Source organism: Lepidochelys kempii, chromosome 2 (assembly GCF_965140265.1).
Source record: "Lepidochelys kempii isolate rLepKem1 chromosome 2, rLepKem1.hap2, whole genome shotgun sequence".
NCBI classification, from domain to species: Eukaryota; Metazoa; Chordata; order Testudines; family Cheloniidae; genus Lepidochelys; species Lepidochelys kempii.
In genome coordinates this window covers 265,590,911-265,605,433 of record NC_133257.1, presented here as the reverse complement: position 1 = coordinate 265,605,433, position 14,523 = coordinate 265,590,911, and the positions used below count along the sequence as shown (strand labels likewise).

At 52.4% G+C, this 14,523-nt stretch overlaps 1 protein-coding gene across 1 annotated transcript in view; it reads right to left on the bottom strand.

Moving 5' to 3' along the window:
- Positions 1-458: 458 nt before the first annotated feature.
- The window catches only part of NBEAL2 (neurobeachin like 2), a 173,507-nt gene continuing 159,442 nt past the window's right edge, over positions 459-14,523 (bottom strand). Inside the window, 5 exon segments of the mRNA XM_073334853.1 lie at positions 459-5,505; positions 6,164-6,299; positions 7,672-7,820; positions 10,194-10,355; positions 13,389-13,505. Coding sequence (XP_073190954.1) covers positions 5,404-5,505; positions 6,164-6,299; positions 7,672-7,820; positions 10,194-10,355; positions 13,389-13,505 — 666 coding nt within the window. The 3' untranslated portion in view covers positions 459-5,403.

Below are 14,523 nucleotides of genomic sequence, written 5' to 3'. Positions count from 1 at the left end.
ATTTGTAGGTTTTCAGACACGTTCGCGAAGTGCCATCTGTTTGCACACGCAGAAGGCAGACTAGAAAATCTGGCCCAAAACGTGTAACACAAACAATAGCCAGTGTGGTGATATGGATGAGATTACACTGTTGCAGGAAAATAAAATAAAAAAAAATAAAAAATTACCCATGCAACTTAGTGATGGCCATGGGGAAGAACTGTGCTGGGAACCAGGACTCCTGGGTTCTGCGCCTAGCCCCACCACAGACTTGGGGTACAACCTTGGGCAAGTCGTCAAAATTCCCAAGACTGAAAGATCCCATATTGCAGATGGGTAAGTCAAGTCTTCATTTACAGCTGTCAAGCATTTTGAGGTCCTCATATGAAGGACGCTAAAGAAATGCAAAGTTTTATTACATAATAAGTGGGTGCAGTGGGGGAGGGAGGAGGGAAGGTCAAGGCATTGAGAAACATGTATTCCTTTATAAAGTTTATTAAAGATCACATACGTCGTACATTGCTAGCAAACCAGATAACCTGTCCCCCTACAGAATGAGGCCATGCTCCTCTTCAAGTTTAAGGCATAAATGTTTATCGGATTGTGCTTTATTTTGCTTTTGGAAAGAATCTGTAGACAAAGCTACCATATAAATACATTTTTCTGAGCACCAAACACATCCCTTGTGTGGATTTGTCATTCACCCTTGTCTTCCCTGCTGGACAGTGGGGACTGGAGTGTGAGTGAAAGACTCGGCTGGTCCAATTCTCCTCAAGGCTGGCTCTAAAGGAAAAGCATAAGCAATGGTCCCATAAACAATGCCTGGAGGACCACTTGGTCAGAGATGGGGAGTCTGAATTCCTGGGTTGGCTCCCAGCTATCAGCTTGTCCCTTCAAATGCTTTGCCAGTCTCCCCAAGCAAACACTGCTCCAGTCCATACAGGAATGAGAACTGCGTTCAGGTCTGAGTGGGATGCAATCTGACACAAGGAGGGTGGATTTGTTAACACCCCTCCTCCCCAAGATTCAGGATGCTTGGAGACCAGTAGGTAGCACCACTGATTGGCATGAAGGCTCCAACGCTACATCCAGCAGGCCGGAGAACTGGGAGTACCAGTGGTGCTACCCTGGTCAAACCACTTGCTTGAATTCACTTCCCCAAAAGGCAGATCCACCGTGAGCCATTCACTTCCCAGAAGAGGTAGAGAAGTAGGTGGCCCCCCATGTAACCACCCTAGTGTCTTACCACTGCACGCAGGGACCAGGCATGGGGGCCAGTTTTTTTTCTAAATTTGGGTGCTTACATTAGGTTGCCCAAAGGCCAACTTGAACAGCTGTGCCCCCAACCCGGCCGTGTAATGTAGACACTCAAGACCGAAGATCAGGTTTCACATTGTTATTCCAGGGGTGGGTGGAGCTGGAAGGAATCTTGCAGGGTTAGAAGGAAACCATTCCCTTTGAAGGGGAGCATCCCAAGCCTGCCAGACCCTTCCCTACACAGAAGTCTCAGAGATATGACCCAAGCATTCCTGTTTGTGAAGAAGACTGGAGTGGGAAGATCCCTCAGCAAGTTGCATCCTGACTCCATAAAACCAGAGAAGGTACAAGCAAAGTGAAAGGAGGGAAAGAAAAACCTCTTCTAGTAGAAGAACATGGCAGAGGCCAACCAGAGAGCAGGTACCCCTAGAATTCAAGCATCTTCAGAACAGGGCCAGCAAAGACCCCCTTCAAATTTTCACTGGCCTGAGCAATTCTAAGAAGGATGACAGACAAATCCATGGTGAGGCTTGTAGGTCCCTCAGTGCTCTATAAAAGCCAGCAGGATTCTGGGAAGCTCCAAATACTTACCACCCTGTTTCTGGGGAAAAAAAGGAATAGAAATCTTTAGATTTACATCATTCAAAAAAGTTACAAAACCTATATATATATATATCTATCTATCTCGTATTATATACACACAAACCGCAATACAGCACACATGCTAAAAAGAGTCTTCTCTACAAGTTGCAAATATTGCACTGTCGGTGGTTAAACATTGATCTTCATCCAGGGAATGAAGTTGAGAGCATTGCTTGAGCCTCTTGCCCAGTGTTGGTTCTTCTTGCTTTTTTAAATCTTTTGTGAAGAGAACTGAGGCACTGTTCAGTGCACAAGTGTGATCTAACCAGCCACCCATCACAAAGTCACCTCCAGACCAGTAGCAGCCTCCGCACGCAACAGGGTCCAGTGGCTAACAAGCGGTGCATTTAGAGAGCCTCTCTCCCCTTATTAGTGGCATTTGCAGTTCAGCATCTACAGCTGATTGTCCCAGGCCTACAGTAGATGTTTCCTCCAGCGTGAGCCACAACGGACCCACGTCCTCTCCTCTCAGCCCTTGTTGGAAAGAAACTACCGAATTAGTGTCCCAAGACAGTGACCATCCCTTTTTTGGTCAGGAGGTGTCAACGGCGTGGAAGGTCCAAACCATTTATAACCATCATCTGTTGTAGTTTGATGGAAAGGGACCCTGGAGGACCGATGGAAGAAAGTTGTGAGGATGGATGGTACACCGGCTTTAATGACCCAACGTTATGAATAATAAAAGCAAAGTACATCTTCACTGAATGGGATGGGGACTAGCAACCCAGGGCACATGGCTTTCAACCCGTCAAGAACTGCACTCAAATCCTAACGTTCCTTGACCATCTCTTTGATTTTCACACCATCCGCCCTGCCTCCCTCCCACAGATCTTCACCAGGGACCTGCGACTTCTAGGAGAAATCCCTGGACATGGGGGAGCAGTCTGTGTCCACACTGTGGCATTACTAACACGGTGTAACATACCTAGAGTATATGGAGACAGGGGAGAGATCCATTTCCTAGAGCCAGGGAATGGGTTCGGGGGCTGAGGGGAAAGGACAGAGGCTGCTCTTCAACCCACCTCACTACAACCCCTCCTGACTCTAGGACTGTGAAGTTTCACATGGTTCTGAAGCCATGAGGTTTGGATCCAGACCCAAACCTCTCCTCCTCCATCTCTGGGGAGTTCAGATCCAGCCGTTTACGGAGAACAGGGGCCCCAGTTGTGAAGCTCAGCCCAAGATTCCAACATCTCCAGATGTTCGAGCAGGGTTGGAGTCAGGTGTGGAATTTCCTATGGCTTCAAACTAGTCACGGCCCTTCCTCTGTGAACCAAAGCCTGGCCCAGCCCGGAGGGCTGTGCCTGCAATAGCGATGGGCAGTCACTGGCGCCAGGGGTAGGGAGAGCTGAATGGCACCAGGGCACTTGTCACTGTGAGCATCAACATAATGCAGAAAGGCTGTGGGTTCCATAGCTCTCCGCCCAGACGCATCTGGAGCATGGCTGGAGTAAAGCCCTGCCAGTCTCTTCCATCCCTGGCTTACCTGACAGAAGGGGAGTTTTTAAATTGGAGAGAAAATGTGGGGAACAACACAGCAGCTCCCTCCTCCTTCCAGCTAAGTGACAGTAACTGTGTCCTACAAGGACCGATCCATCACCCCCTTCTTCGGGGGCCATTCACTCCCAGACGCTCTGGTGACGGGCTCATGCCCTGCATCGTAAACACGGAATGTTCCATTTCACAGGGACTGCTGGGCTCCCTGCAGCTGTAAGCTATGTCTGAATGGGGAGATGTCCAGGGCACAAATGTGCAATAGCCTCAGACAGCTGCTTCTAGCCTAACCCAACCCCCCACTCCCCTGTTCCTCCCTGGATCAACAAGGCCTTGGTCATACATGAACCCTTAGGACAACCCTTAGATCAGAATCTGAGTCCTTCAGAGAAGGTGCCAGCATTTCAAATCTCACCATGACCAGGGATGGAAAGTCTGTAGGACTGGACCACCCCCCAACCCACCCAGTTGGTTAAAAGCAGCGAAGTGTTGGCTGTTGGCTGCAAAAACAAGCCTCCCTCTGGGCAAATTCCTATTTACTGTGTGCCACTTCAGTATCAAAAACAGACAGTGTGTCGGAGGGACAGATGGGCCTTCCTGGAGGGGCGGTATTTGCAGATGGGATCAATATTGGGTCCAGACTTTGAAGGAGACAAAATCCCAGTATTGCTTCATGTCTGCTGCTGGAGCTCTCTCACTTCTGTCATGATCCCTCTCGCATTCACCTCCACCGGCTTGGACCGAGCCCTTCGAAGCTTCGGAAGAGCTCTGCTTTGGCTCCGGGAGCCCTTATGGAGATGCCATGCTTCGAGGGCTGCTCTGTTGGGGAAGGGGCAGTGCGTGCTGCCTTACTAAGAGCCGCGCTCCTTGCGAGAGGGAAACCCTCACACCTCTTGCACCGGCGCTGACTGCAGGGCAGCCTGACCCTCTCCCGGTGGGGTGAGAAGAATTCTCTTTCCCCCTACAAGCAGGGGTATCTGGCGTGCAGCCAGAGGCAGCCAGGAAGGACTTCCTCTACGGCCCCGGAGCTGCAGGACGAAGGCAAAGCTAACCAACGGCAGGGTTTTATTGCTGGTGAAGTCATCCCATGAGCCATGCCGGCTTGTGCTCCATGGAAGAGACGAGTCTTGCGAGACAATAAGATTGCGCACATTTATTTTTGTTTTCTTTAAAAAAAACGTATAAATCGATAGGAAAGTTAGGAGGCTCCACAGGAAAACGATTGGGGCCCTGGGAGGCGCTGAATTTGGGTGCCTCTGGTGGAAGAGGCAGACAAACCATATTTGGAAGAATCCCAATGAAAGTGGAACACCCTTCTTTGCCAGCAGGGGGTTTATACACATCTAGGATTTGGGGCTGGTTCAAGACAGTCAGTAGGTATCTTTCTGGGCCCCTGGTATTTGTTGCCCGCCAAAATTCAACATCTGGGAGGAAAACAGAGCAGGCTCTTGCCAGTCTCATCGCATTAAAGCTTTTCTGCAGCAGACCGGCCTCATGCTGAAAGCAGTTCTTGGTTTTGGTACAAGTTCTCTACGTAGTGCAACAAGGTCTGGTTAAGGCCACCCAAGAAGGACTGAGAATGCAGCGACAGTTGTTGTCTCACATCTATTGCAACGTTTCCCTGCTGGGCGGCAAGGGGCACCGGCTATGGACTTCCCGTCCTCTCCGTCCAGCAAGAAAGTCACAATGAATAATACAAAAACATTTTCCACTTCAAGCTCTGCAGGAAACGGGATGTGCTGGGGCAGAGACCAGATCGTCCCACGTGCATCCTGGCTCGGCAAACCAGAGTCACCGGTGCAGGCCCCTGGCTCAGAAAGGGATCCTGAGCTCTGCACACTCTGAGAGTGAGTGGTCAAGAGACCCAATGCTCCCGCAGTTCACAGCGATCGCCATGCTCCCAGGGGAAGTGCAGACACATCTGAGTGGTGTGGCTGGACCGGCCCCCTCAGCCACCCCTCAGAGACCTCCTGCTGCAGGACATCTCTGCCCAGTAATGCTCTGGGGACAGGTCATCTCACACCAAGCCTGTCACTTGGACTCGGGCGGGTTGTACTCGGTCTCTCCGGAGGAGACCTGGGAGATCCGGCGCGTGGAACGCCACAGCAGTCTGTGAAACTGCCCCGTCCGCACCTGGGGAGAGAGCAGAATGAAGGGGCAGGGCTGAGGAGTGGCGTGGGGGTGCTTTGCGGAAAAGGATGGGGTGGCTTGGCGGAAGCAAGGCTGCAGTCTGTCTTGGCTACATTACAGACCCTGCTTCTGTAAAGGGAGCCACCCCGCATTACGGAGCCCCGCCCTCCAGGCCAGGGTCTCATCACACAGCTGGGCTGGGCAGCCGCCTGGCCCCCCGAGACACCCGGCCCCTCTAGGGTTGGAGCCCGCCCTCCAGCAGGGACGAGCCGTCTCACCGAAGAGGGCGGGGTGCAGCGGAGAGAACCTTTGTCCTAAGGGTTCATGCTAAGTCTCGACTGATCCCAGCCATTTCACGCTCCGGAGAGGGGCCGGATTTCGAGCGTTCTGCTGTGGGAAATCCAGCCCTGCCGTCACACTGCCCATGAAGAGTCAATCCCCCAGTCTGCAGACAGTGGCTCTGATTTCATTTCTGTCTATGGGCCCATCCAGGCTCCTACCTAGGCTGGCCAGGAGAGCAGCTCCTTCCCAGTCTCACCCTCCTGCCAGCCAGGTGCATCCCCTCCAATCATGCAACTAGTTCACTGGTGCTTCCAGCTGATACTGCACCTGCCCCTGCCCACCCCCACCGAGCCCCGAGGAGGGGACGGTCTCCATTTACCTCCGAGGGCTGGCCCGCTCCCACCACAATCAGCTTCCCATCCTCCAGCCCCACCAGGATGTGGCTCTTCTCCTTGGTCACGGACACGCTGTGAACCGGGACCTTCATAGGCATTGGCAACACCGCTGCTTGGAGGCTGCAATGGTAAAGAGGGGGGCATTTAAACAGTGTGGGGAGCTGCTGGGGACTCAGCAAGGACTGTGGAAAGGGGCAGATGGGCAGGATGCCCTGCCAGAGACCCCCCAAACCCACCCCCCTCTCCAGGATCTTTAAATCGGGGGTCTCTCAAAGCATCCTGCTCACTCAGCAAACCGGCTCCTGGCTGCGCTCAGAGCCAGATCGGGGGATTTTACTGCATTTCACGCCTGTTCACCCTGCCAAGCCGACGCAGCTGCGGGACAGGGAGCTGGGTCCCATTCTGGCTCCTACATCAGTCAAATAGTTGGCCAAGTCCCAGTTGCAGGGAAAAATGCCACACTGGGGCAACTGCCTTGTGCGGGCATCTGAGGGCAGCGTTTTATTCCACAGACCCTTTGGGACGGAGGAGACATGAGAAAAGAAGAAAGCCAAGCTTGACTCTCAGATCCCAGGCTGGCGGGGAGGAAAACCAAACCATTTCACTTTGCAAGCAGAGTCAATCGGATCTGGAATTCCTGCCATGCAGCATCCCACAAGGCCAGCAGGGCAGACCCAGACCCAGGGAGAACCACATTTTCAGGGGTTGATAAATCCAGGGTTGAGCGCCGTCCATCGTGTCCCCAGCAGCGCCAGCCCCACGCAGACAGTTACAATGGGTGATTCTCTTTCACCCACAAGAGCCAGCAAGACCAGATCCAGCTGGACAGGGCCACGGGCAGGTTTGCCCCAACCTGTGAACGTCAGCGTCCTAATCCCTGTAAGGAGCCCACAGATACTAACGGACACCTCATCAGTACAGATTCTATGGGCCTGGGAAACCAGCAGAGGGATTTCAATTTAATCCCAAAAGAATAATTTCTTAATCCCAAAAGATTAATTCGTGGACTTTATGGCCAGAAGGGACCATTGTGATCATCTAGTTTGACCTCCTGCAGGGGACAGGCCAGAGAACGCGTTCACCTCACCCCCAGATGGGACACGAACCCTCAACCCCCAGTTTGGGAGGCCAGCGCCTTACCCATTAGTACATTTCACCTCCAGGCTACTGTGCGCAAGGTACCAGCCACATCCTAACCTCACCCCAAATAAAAACGGGAAGTTAACGGCTGCACGAGTATCTCTCGCCTGCATCGGGAGCTCCTCCAGAAGATGGTAGGCTACCCTGGGGTGAAGAGAGGCGCATATGCAAGACCCACAAGCTATGCTGTCGACCCACTCGCTGGGTGGTTTTTCGGATACAGCAACTGAGGAAGGGCGTTCACCATAAGTGGAGGATCACGGCTGTGACACACTCGGGACCCTCGTCCCCTGCACGGGAGTGATACATGGCTCTGGTGGTGGGCCCAGGAAACTGATGAGGGAACATTTACCTCTGAAGATCCAAGATCTGGAGAGAACACTGCATGGTCCCCAGCACCACAAACTCCTCGGTGACACACATGGCAGTGACCTGCTCCTCCAGCGGGGCGGAGGAGAGATGCTTGCCGTTGACGGAATAAAGGTGCAGGGCAAATTTATCCTTCAACAAGAGAAAGGAGAAGGGCATTGGGGGAGCAACCGACAATGGGGTGAAAGCTTTCCAAGCATGCCTCTACTCTAGGACGCGACTGGGTGAATGGCCTTGGCACCACCTCTCCGGGACTCCCCGTTCAAATGGGCCTGGTTCTTACCTTCTTGGGCATCACCAGCCATTAAGGTTCTGCAGGCCGAGCTATACCATCAGCAACGCCTCCCCACTGCCTGCAACAGGTGCGACTGGAACTTACTACCCAATTCTGCTGGTGATGCGCACGAAGGAGTAAGAACCAGCTTCCTCCCTCTTAGCAGTGCTGGCTCTGCAGGGTTGGAAGAGCGAAAATCTCCCCGGAGCCTGCAGTAAAACAGGCCTCTGGATCCATGCCAGGAGCAGATCAATGGGAGGTGGGGATGCCATTTTTAAGAGTAGAGCAGCGCTTTACTATAGCAGCCAAATACCTAATGTGACCAGGAGGACAGAAAAGCAACAGGTCTCACTGCAGTAGGAGAGCTATGCAATGCACTGAGATACGATGGGAACCAGCACTTTGGATCGACAGATGGAGCCTCAGAGAGAGAGAAACCTTTGAGCACTCTTCCCTGCAATCACATGGAATGACCTCGTTCGACGAAGCCATTGAAACCAGAGCAGCGGCTGTGCTCGGGCTAACCGTCTGCAAGAAACCTCCATGCTACACAAGACCCTTCACTCTCATTTTCCCTGTTGGAGACTGCAAAATTTTCCATATCTCTAGACACAGTTACAGCCACACACACGCATCGTGGGACCCTCCCAGCATAGGTGTGAAACCAGGAGAAACTCACCAGTTTGGACTGAGTTTCCCTGTGTGCTCTCAAGCTAAGTCTGCGCTGCAGTTAAAACCCTGCGGCTGGCCCAAGCCGGCTCAGAGGGCCTGTGCTAAGGGGCTGCTTAATGGGAGTGTAGACGTTTGGGTTTGGGCTGGAGCCCAGGCTCTAGGATCCTGTGAGGCAGGAGGGTCCCTGAATGTCTACACCACAATTGACGGGCCACGGGTGACTAACTGCAGTGTAGACGTACCCAGAGAGGCTCCTTGAGGTATAGCAAGTAGTACTCCTGGGGGAATTTTGCACCACTGTGTGTGCACATAATTAATGTGCTGCGAATAACGTCATCCCCCGCCCCCCCCAGCAGAAAATAACTTCTACCGAAAAATTTCTGCAGTTCTGCCTTTTGCCCACCTGGGGCCGCTGTGGTGCTAGAACAGAGTACTCCCTCCTGGGTGGGACCAGTCCCAGCTGCCAATAGGGAAGGGAAGAGGTTGCCTGCTTGACAGCACCCTGCTGGTGTGGCCAGGTCAGGAGACAAGGAATATGGGGGGACAGACAGCATGGGGCTGGGAGGTGACAGACTGGGGCAGGGGCTGAATGGGAGTGGAGGCACTGGGCCACATGGAGCCGTGGGGAGGGGGCATGGGAACACATGGGGGGAAAGGAGTGGCTGAGGGGCTGCAGGGACACATGGGGACCAGGGGGGAGGGGGAACAGGGACACATGGGGACCGGGGGGGGGGAAGGTGTCTGAGTGGGGGTGGAGGGATATATGGAAGGGGGACAAGGGCAGATGTGCCTGACTGAATGGGAGAGGCCAGGGGTCAGCCAGGGTCTGCATGGGGGAGGCTCCCTAACAATCCCTTGCTGCCCCTCACCCACACCCAACAACCCTCCAGGTTCACTCCCAGGCTCCTTCCCTCTCCCTCAGCTCCTCTGTTACCTCTGACACCCCCAAGCCTTTGCATTGCTTCGGGGGGGGGGGAGGCAGGAAATACAATTCTATATTGTAGTTTGAATGAATTATTACTCAGAGTTCTGTATTAATATGCCTAGTAAGGAATCTATTTGTCAAAAAACATTTCCTGAATCTTTTTCATTGTCTGTATTGTTATAGACATACTTGATAGGTATTTTGAAATAAATTACCAAAATAATTGAAACTGGTGTGATTATAATGTGTTATTTTGATAAATAAAATATGCAGAATTCTAAAATATGGTGTGCAGAATTTATAATTTTTTGGTGCAGAATTCCCCCAGGAGTAAAGTGGGAAAGCTGTGTGTGGGGTGGGGTGGGAAGGGAACAGCGCCTCCTGCTGGGTGATGGATGGGTTGGTCCTAGACAGGAATAAGTCCTCAGCTATGTTTATTTGGGATTGGAATCTGGCTGCTGCTGATCTGCTCTGAGGCATGGTGCCATCACCACAGCAGGATGGAGTTACTGCCCCTTCCCTGCGGGGTTTCAGACCGTGTCTGAGATGCCCGTCCTTGCCCACAGCGTCCCACAGGGAAAGGCCATGCCTGCCCCTGCATTGCTGCTGGGCCCACAGGTCCTGGCCCACTCACCTTCAGGGAGGATCTCCCCCCCACGGTGGTCTGGACGATGATCTGGCCCTCCAGGCCCACGGCGAGGTTCGAGACAGTGGCGGGCAGCGAGCTCTCACAGGGGGGCTTGATGGACTTCATGAACTGGCCCCGGCGGATGGTGTGGACGATGATGGTGCCGTCCTGCCACAACGACAAGGCCTTTTGGCTGTCACCAGGGCAACTGGGTGCTTTGCTCCCGTTTACTGTCAATGGGCCCACAGTGTCTAATTCCCATAGCCCTTTGAAAACCCAGCCTTAATCTCCACCTGCCCTGAGCCTTCCATGAGGACGCCCCAAAGCTAGATGGGTGACACAGATGAGCCATTGCCCTTCCAGCTGGCTAAAGTCTCCATGTCATCTTTAACGGGCAGGTTTCCTCCTGTTGGCGAATGCTCTCTCTCCGACCCTCCGACGAAGAGGGGTCTTGAGAATGGGGCAGCAAGCCAAACAGCCTGGACTGCCCAAAGCTGGACTGCCAGGTGTGGCGAGCCCCAGGACAATGGAGGGGTGGAGCTGGCATGACAGACAGGAAACCATTTCAAGCCCAAGGGTGCAGCTACACCCCCAGCACCCTTAGCTCCAGCACCTATGGCTCCCTCTCCCCAGGAAGAGAAGTTAAAATGGCTAAGTGAAAATATGCCAATTGAGAGATTTTTGCCTAGATGGATAAAACCTTTTTCCTCCCTCTTGACTTAGCTACAAACAACTCCAAAGCCAAGGTGACACCTAATTTCCTACGCAGAACGATACGCTCATTGTGCAATAGGCCACGAGGTAGGTGGGGAAGCTGGGAGTTAACCAAATGAGAAATAATTTGCTGTGTGAGACTGATGGTCAAATAGGGCAAACTGCCTGTTACCCCAAGAAATCAAAGCCACGTTTGCACCCCAAGTTACAAACTACCCATTTGTTTGCCCTGTAAATCAAACACACTGTGGATAATCTGTTTTTGCCCCAGCAATGAGTCTTTCACTCCAAATTAGAGGCTGCACATTTGCTTGTCTTGCGAGTGAGATCTACAGTAGAATCTCAGCGTTCCGAACTGACCAATCAACCACACTCCGCATTTGGAACCGGAAGTACACAATCCGGCAGCCGCAGAGATGGGGGGGGGGAAAAGGCAACAGAGTACCGTGTTAAACATAAACGACTAAACAAATAAAGGGAAAGCAGCATTTTTCTTCTGCATAGTCAAGTTTCAAAGCTGTATTAAGTCAACGTTCAGCTGTAAACTTTTGAAAGAACCGTAATGTTTCGTTCAGAGTTATGAACATTTCAGAGTTACGGACAACCTCCATTCCCGAGGTGTTCGGAACTCTGAGGTTCTGCTGTACGTCTCCCTGTGTGTGAACAGTGGCTCTTGTTCCATTGCAAACCCTAAATAACATGAAATGCTTATGTACAATCAAAGACCCTATAAAGTATGTCCATTGAATCTGGAAGATTTTTTGGTGTTCACCGTAAATAATTGTGACACTAGAAAGAGAGAGACCAGGTGGGTGAAAGGATATCTTTTATTGAATCATAGAATATCAGGGCTGGAAGGGACCTCAGGAGGTCATCTAGTCCAATCCCCTGCTCAAAGCAGGACCAATCCCCAACTAAAGTATCCTAGCCAGGGCTTTGTCAAGCCTGACCTTAAACACTTCTAACATCACCTCCCTAAATAACCCAGTGCTTCACCACCTTCCTAGTGAAAAAGTTTTTCCTAATATCCAACCTAAAACCTCCCCCACTGCAACTTGAGACCATTACTCCTTGTTCTGTCATCTGCTACCACTGAGAACCATTGGACCAACTTCTATTGGTGGGAGACACAAGGTCTGTGTAGCTTGAAAGCTTGTCCCACTCACCAACAGAAGTTGGTTCAATAAAAGCTATTCCCTCCCACACCTTCTCTCTCTAAAATCCTGGGACCCATATGGGTACCACAACCCTGCAGCCTAGAAATAACAGGAATTGTCTGGCACCAAAAGAAGGAATGTTGAAAGATATAAACACAGGAATAAGTTTGGATTATCCACAGAAACTGCTTAAAAAGGGAGAAATTCCAGGTAATAACGTGGGCTAATACTGAGATGCGATCCTGGAAACAAATCAAACAAAAAAAGCCTTCAGATAGGGAAAGGACTGAAGAAATGTGTTATACGCCAGCACCATCTACTGGGTACCGATGGAAGCATAAGAGAAACAGAGCTGAAAGCTGCGCTCAGCTGTCTGTTAGAAATCAGAGGAGCCCCGAAATCAGAGTCTATAAAGCTGAAGTCACCACGTGGGACCCCCAGAGTTGACGGAACCCATGAGGAAGCTTCTGAATCCCCAGTGCAACAGATGCCAGGACCGGCTGTGGGCAGTCTCCATATTCCAGGGTTAAGAGGATAAGAATTGGGGAGATTTCATTTCACAGACTGGATTGCCCCTTCTGCTCTTTAAAATAAGTAACAAAGTGCCCATTCTCTAGGGAGACCTCCTGTAACCATAGGTTAGAGTTGAACTCATGCTAGACGAATGCTCTCCTTCGTAATGCAAGCAAACTGGCCCAAGAGAGATTTGAACGGAAACTTAAAGCAATTGCTTTTGATATTTTAAACTTGTCCCTTTTGCAACCAATTCATTCAAACAGCAGGGACTCAAAACTGCCTTACAGACAAATGCATCCAGCCTCCTTGGAGAAACGCTGGAAGGGTGATGATACGTGTTCGGTACTAAGAAATGATGCTCATAAGTAAATGTTATTAAAAAATCTTGGTGGTTTGCATTGTTCCTTGGTGTAACGGCTGAGCTCAACCCTAGTCTTTGACAACTGCTGGCAAGACTGTGCTGGCGTGAGCTGCATGTACGAAGAGCATAGGGCGCACCTACAGGAGCGGTGAACTGCTGTGTACGTTAATCTGGTTCTGAATCAATTGGTTGGTTATTGGTAACCAGAGTGTCCTGACTTGAGAAATACGGTTCAAGTTAAGAGCTGATCTGAAAAGAGCCCAGCGTTAAATTAGGAAGGGAACACTCGCTGGACTCAATGCAAAGGGGGTATCTGATACTGGCTACAGCACTTAACCAACTGGCAATTCTAGTTGGTTGGAGTTCAGCTTTAAAATCTAACTGGCACCTCAGCAAACTCCTAACATTGACGCCTTCCGCCCGCCCTGCACCCGCGCCGTGACACATCCTCACCTTCGACCCCGACACGGCCATGTCCAACTCGGTGCTGATGGCGACGCAGGTCACCTCGGCGTCATGACCGTACAGGACTTGGACAGGTTTGGGAGCCAGGCCACTGGAAAACCCACCCTGGAGAGAGAAACCAGGGTATGTGGGCCAGATCCTGAGCCAGTCTAGGCCCCACAGCCCCTCCAGCTTCAGTGGAGCTGTCGCTGCTTAGAGCGGCAGAGGATCTGGCCTGGAAAGGCCCAGAGGAAACCGAGCCGAGAGGACAGAGCGCCAGCCAGAAGCTGGGGACGGGAAGCGTTTGGAACCACTGTGCAAAGCCACCGATGCTGCTTGCAGAGCCCCAACGGCTGAGCGAGGCTGGAGGAATAACCACAGCCACGCTCGTCAGGCTGGCTTCGGAGAAGCACCAGCCACATGGGTCGACGCATTAGAGGAGCGGAGCTCAGAGCCTTTCCAGCAGGGCAGGCTGAACCGAGTAAGTTCTTGTCCTCATCTCCCGAAGGCAACCGGCCCCAGCACACAACTTCCACGGAAGCTAGTATGATGGAGCAATCTCTGCTCAGGACAGGGCTGGACCAGGAGTGTGGGGAACTGGCATTGGGTAGAGCTGGGTGTGGGGAGCCAAAGGCTGGTGCTGCGAGTCAGGAGTGAGGGGCACCGGCAGGGCTGGGTGGGGAGGCCCAGGATTGGCATGGCAGAAGGTACTGGACTCAGGCTTGGCATGGCAGGGGGTGCTGTGGGCCAGGAGTGAGGGGCACCGGCAGGGCTGGGTGGGGAGGCCCAGGGTTGGCATGGCAGAAGGTACTGGACTCAGGCTTGGCATGGCAGGGGGTGCTGTGGGCCAGGAGTGAGGGGCACCGGCAGGGCTGGGTGGGGAGGCCCAGGGTTGGCATGGCAGAAGGTACTGGACTCAGGCTTGGCATGGCAGGGGGTGCTGTGGGCCAGGAGTGAGGGGCACCGGCAGGGCTGGGTGGGGAGGCCCAGGGTTGGCATGGCAGAAGGTACTGGACTCAGGCTTGGCATGGCAGGGGGTGCTGTGGGCCAGGAGCGAGGGGCACCGGCAGGGCTGGGTGAGGAGGGAGCAGTACCACTCCCACCAGCCAATCAGTATCAAGTCAACCAAATGGACACAAAATGA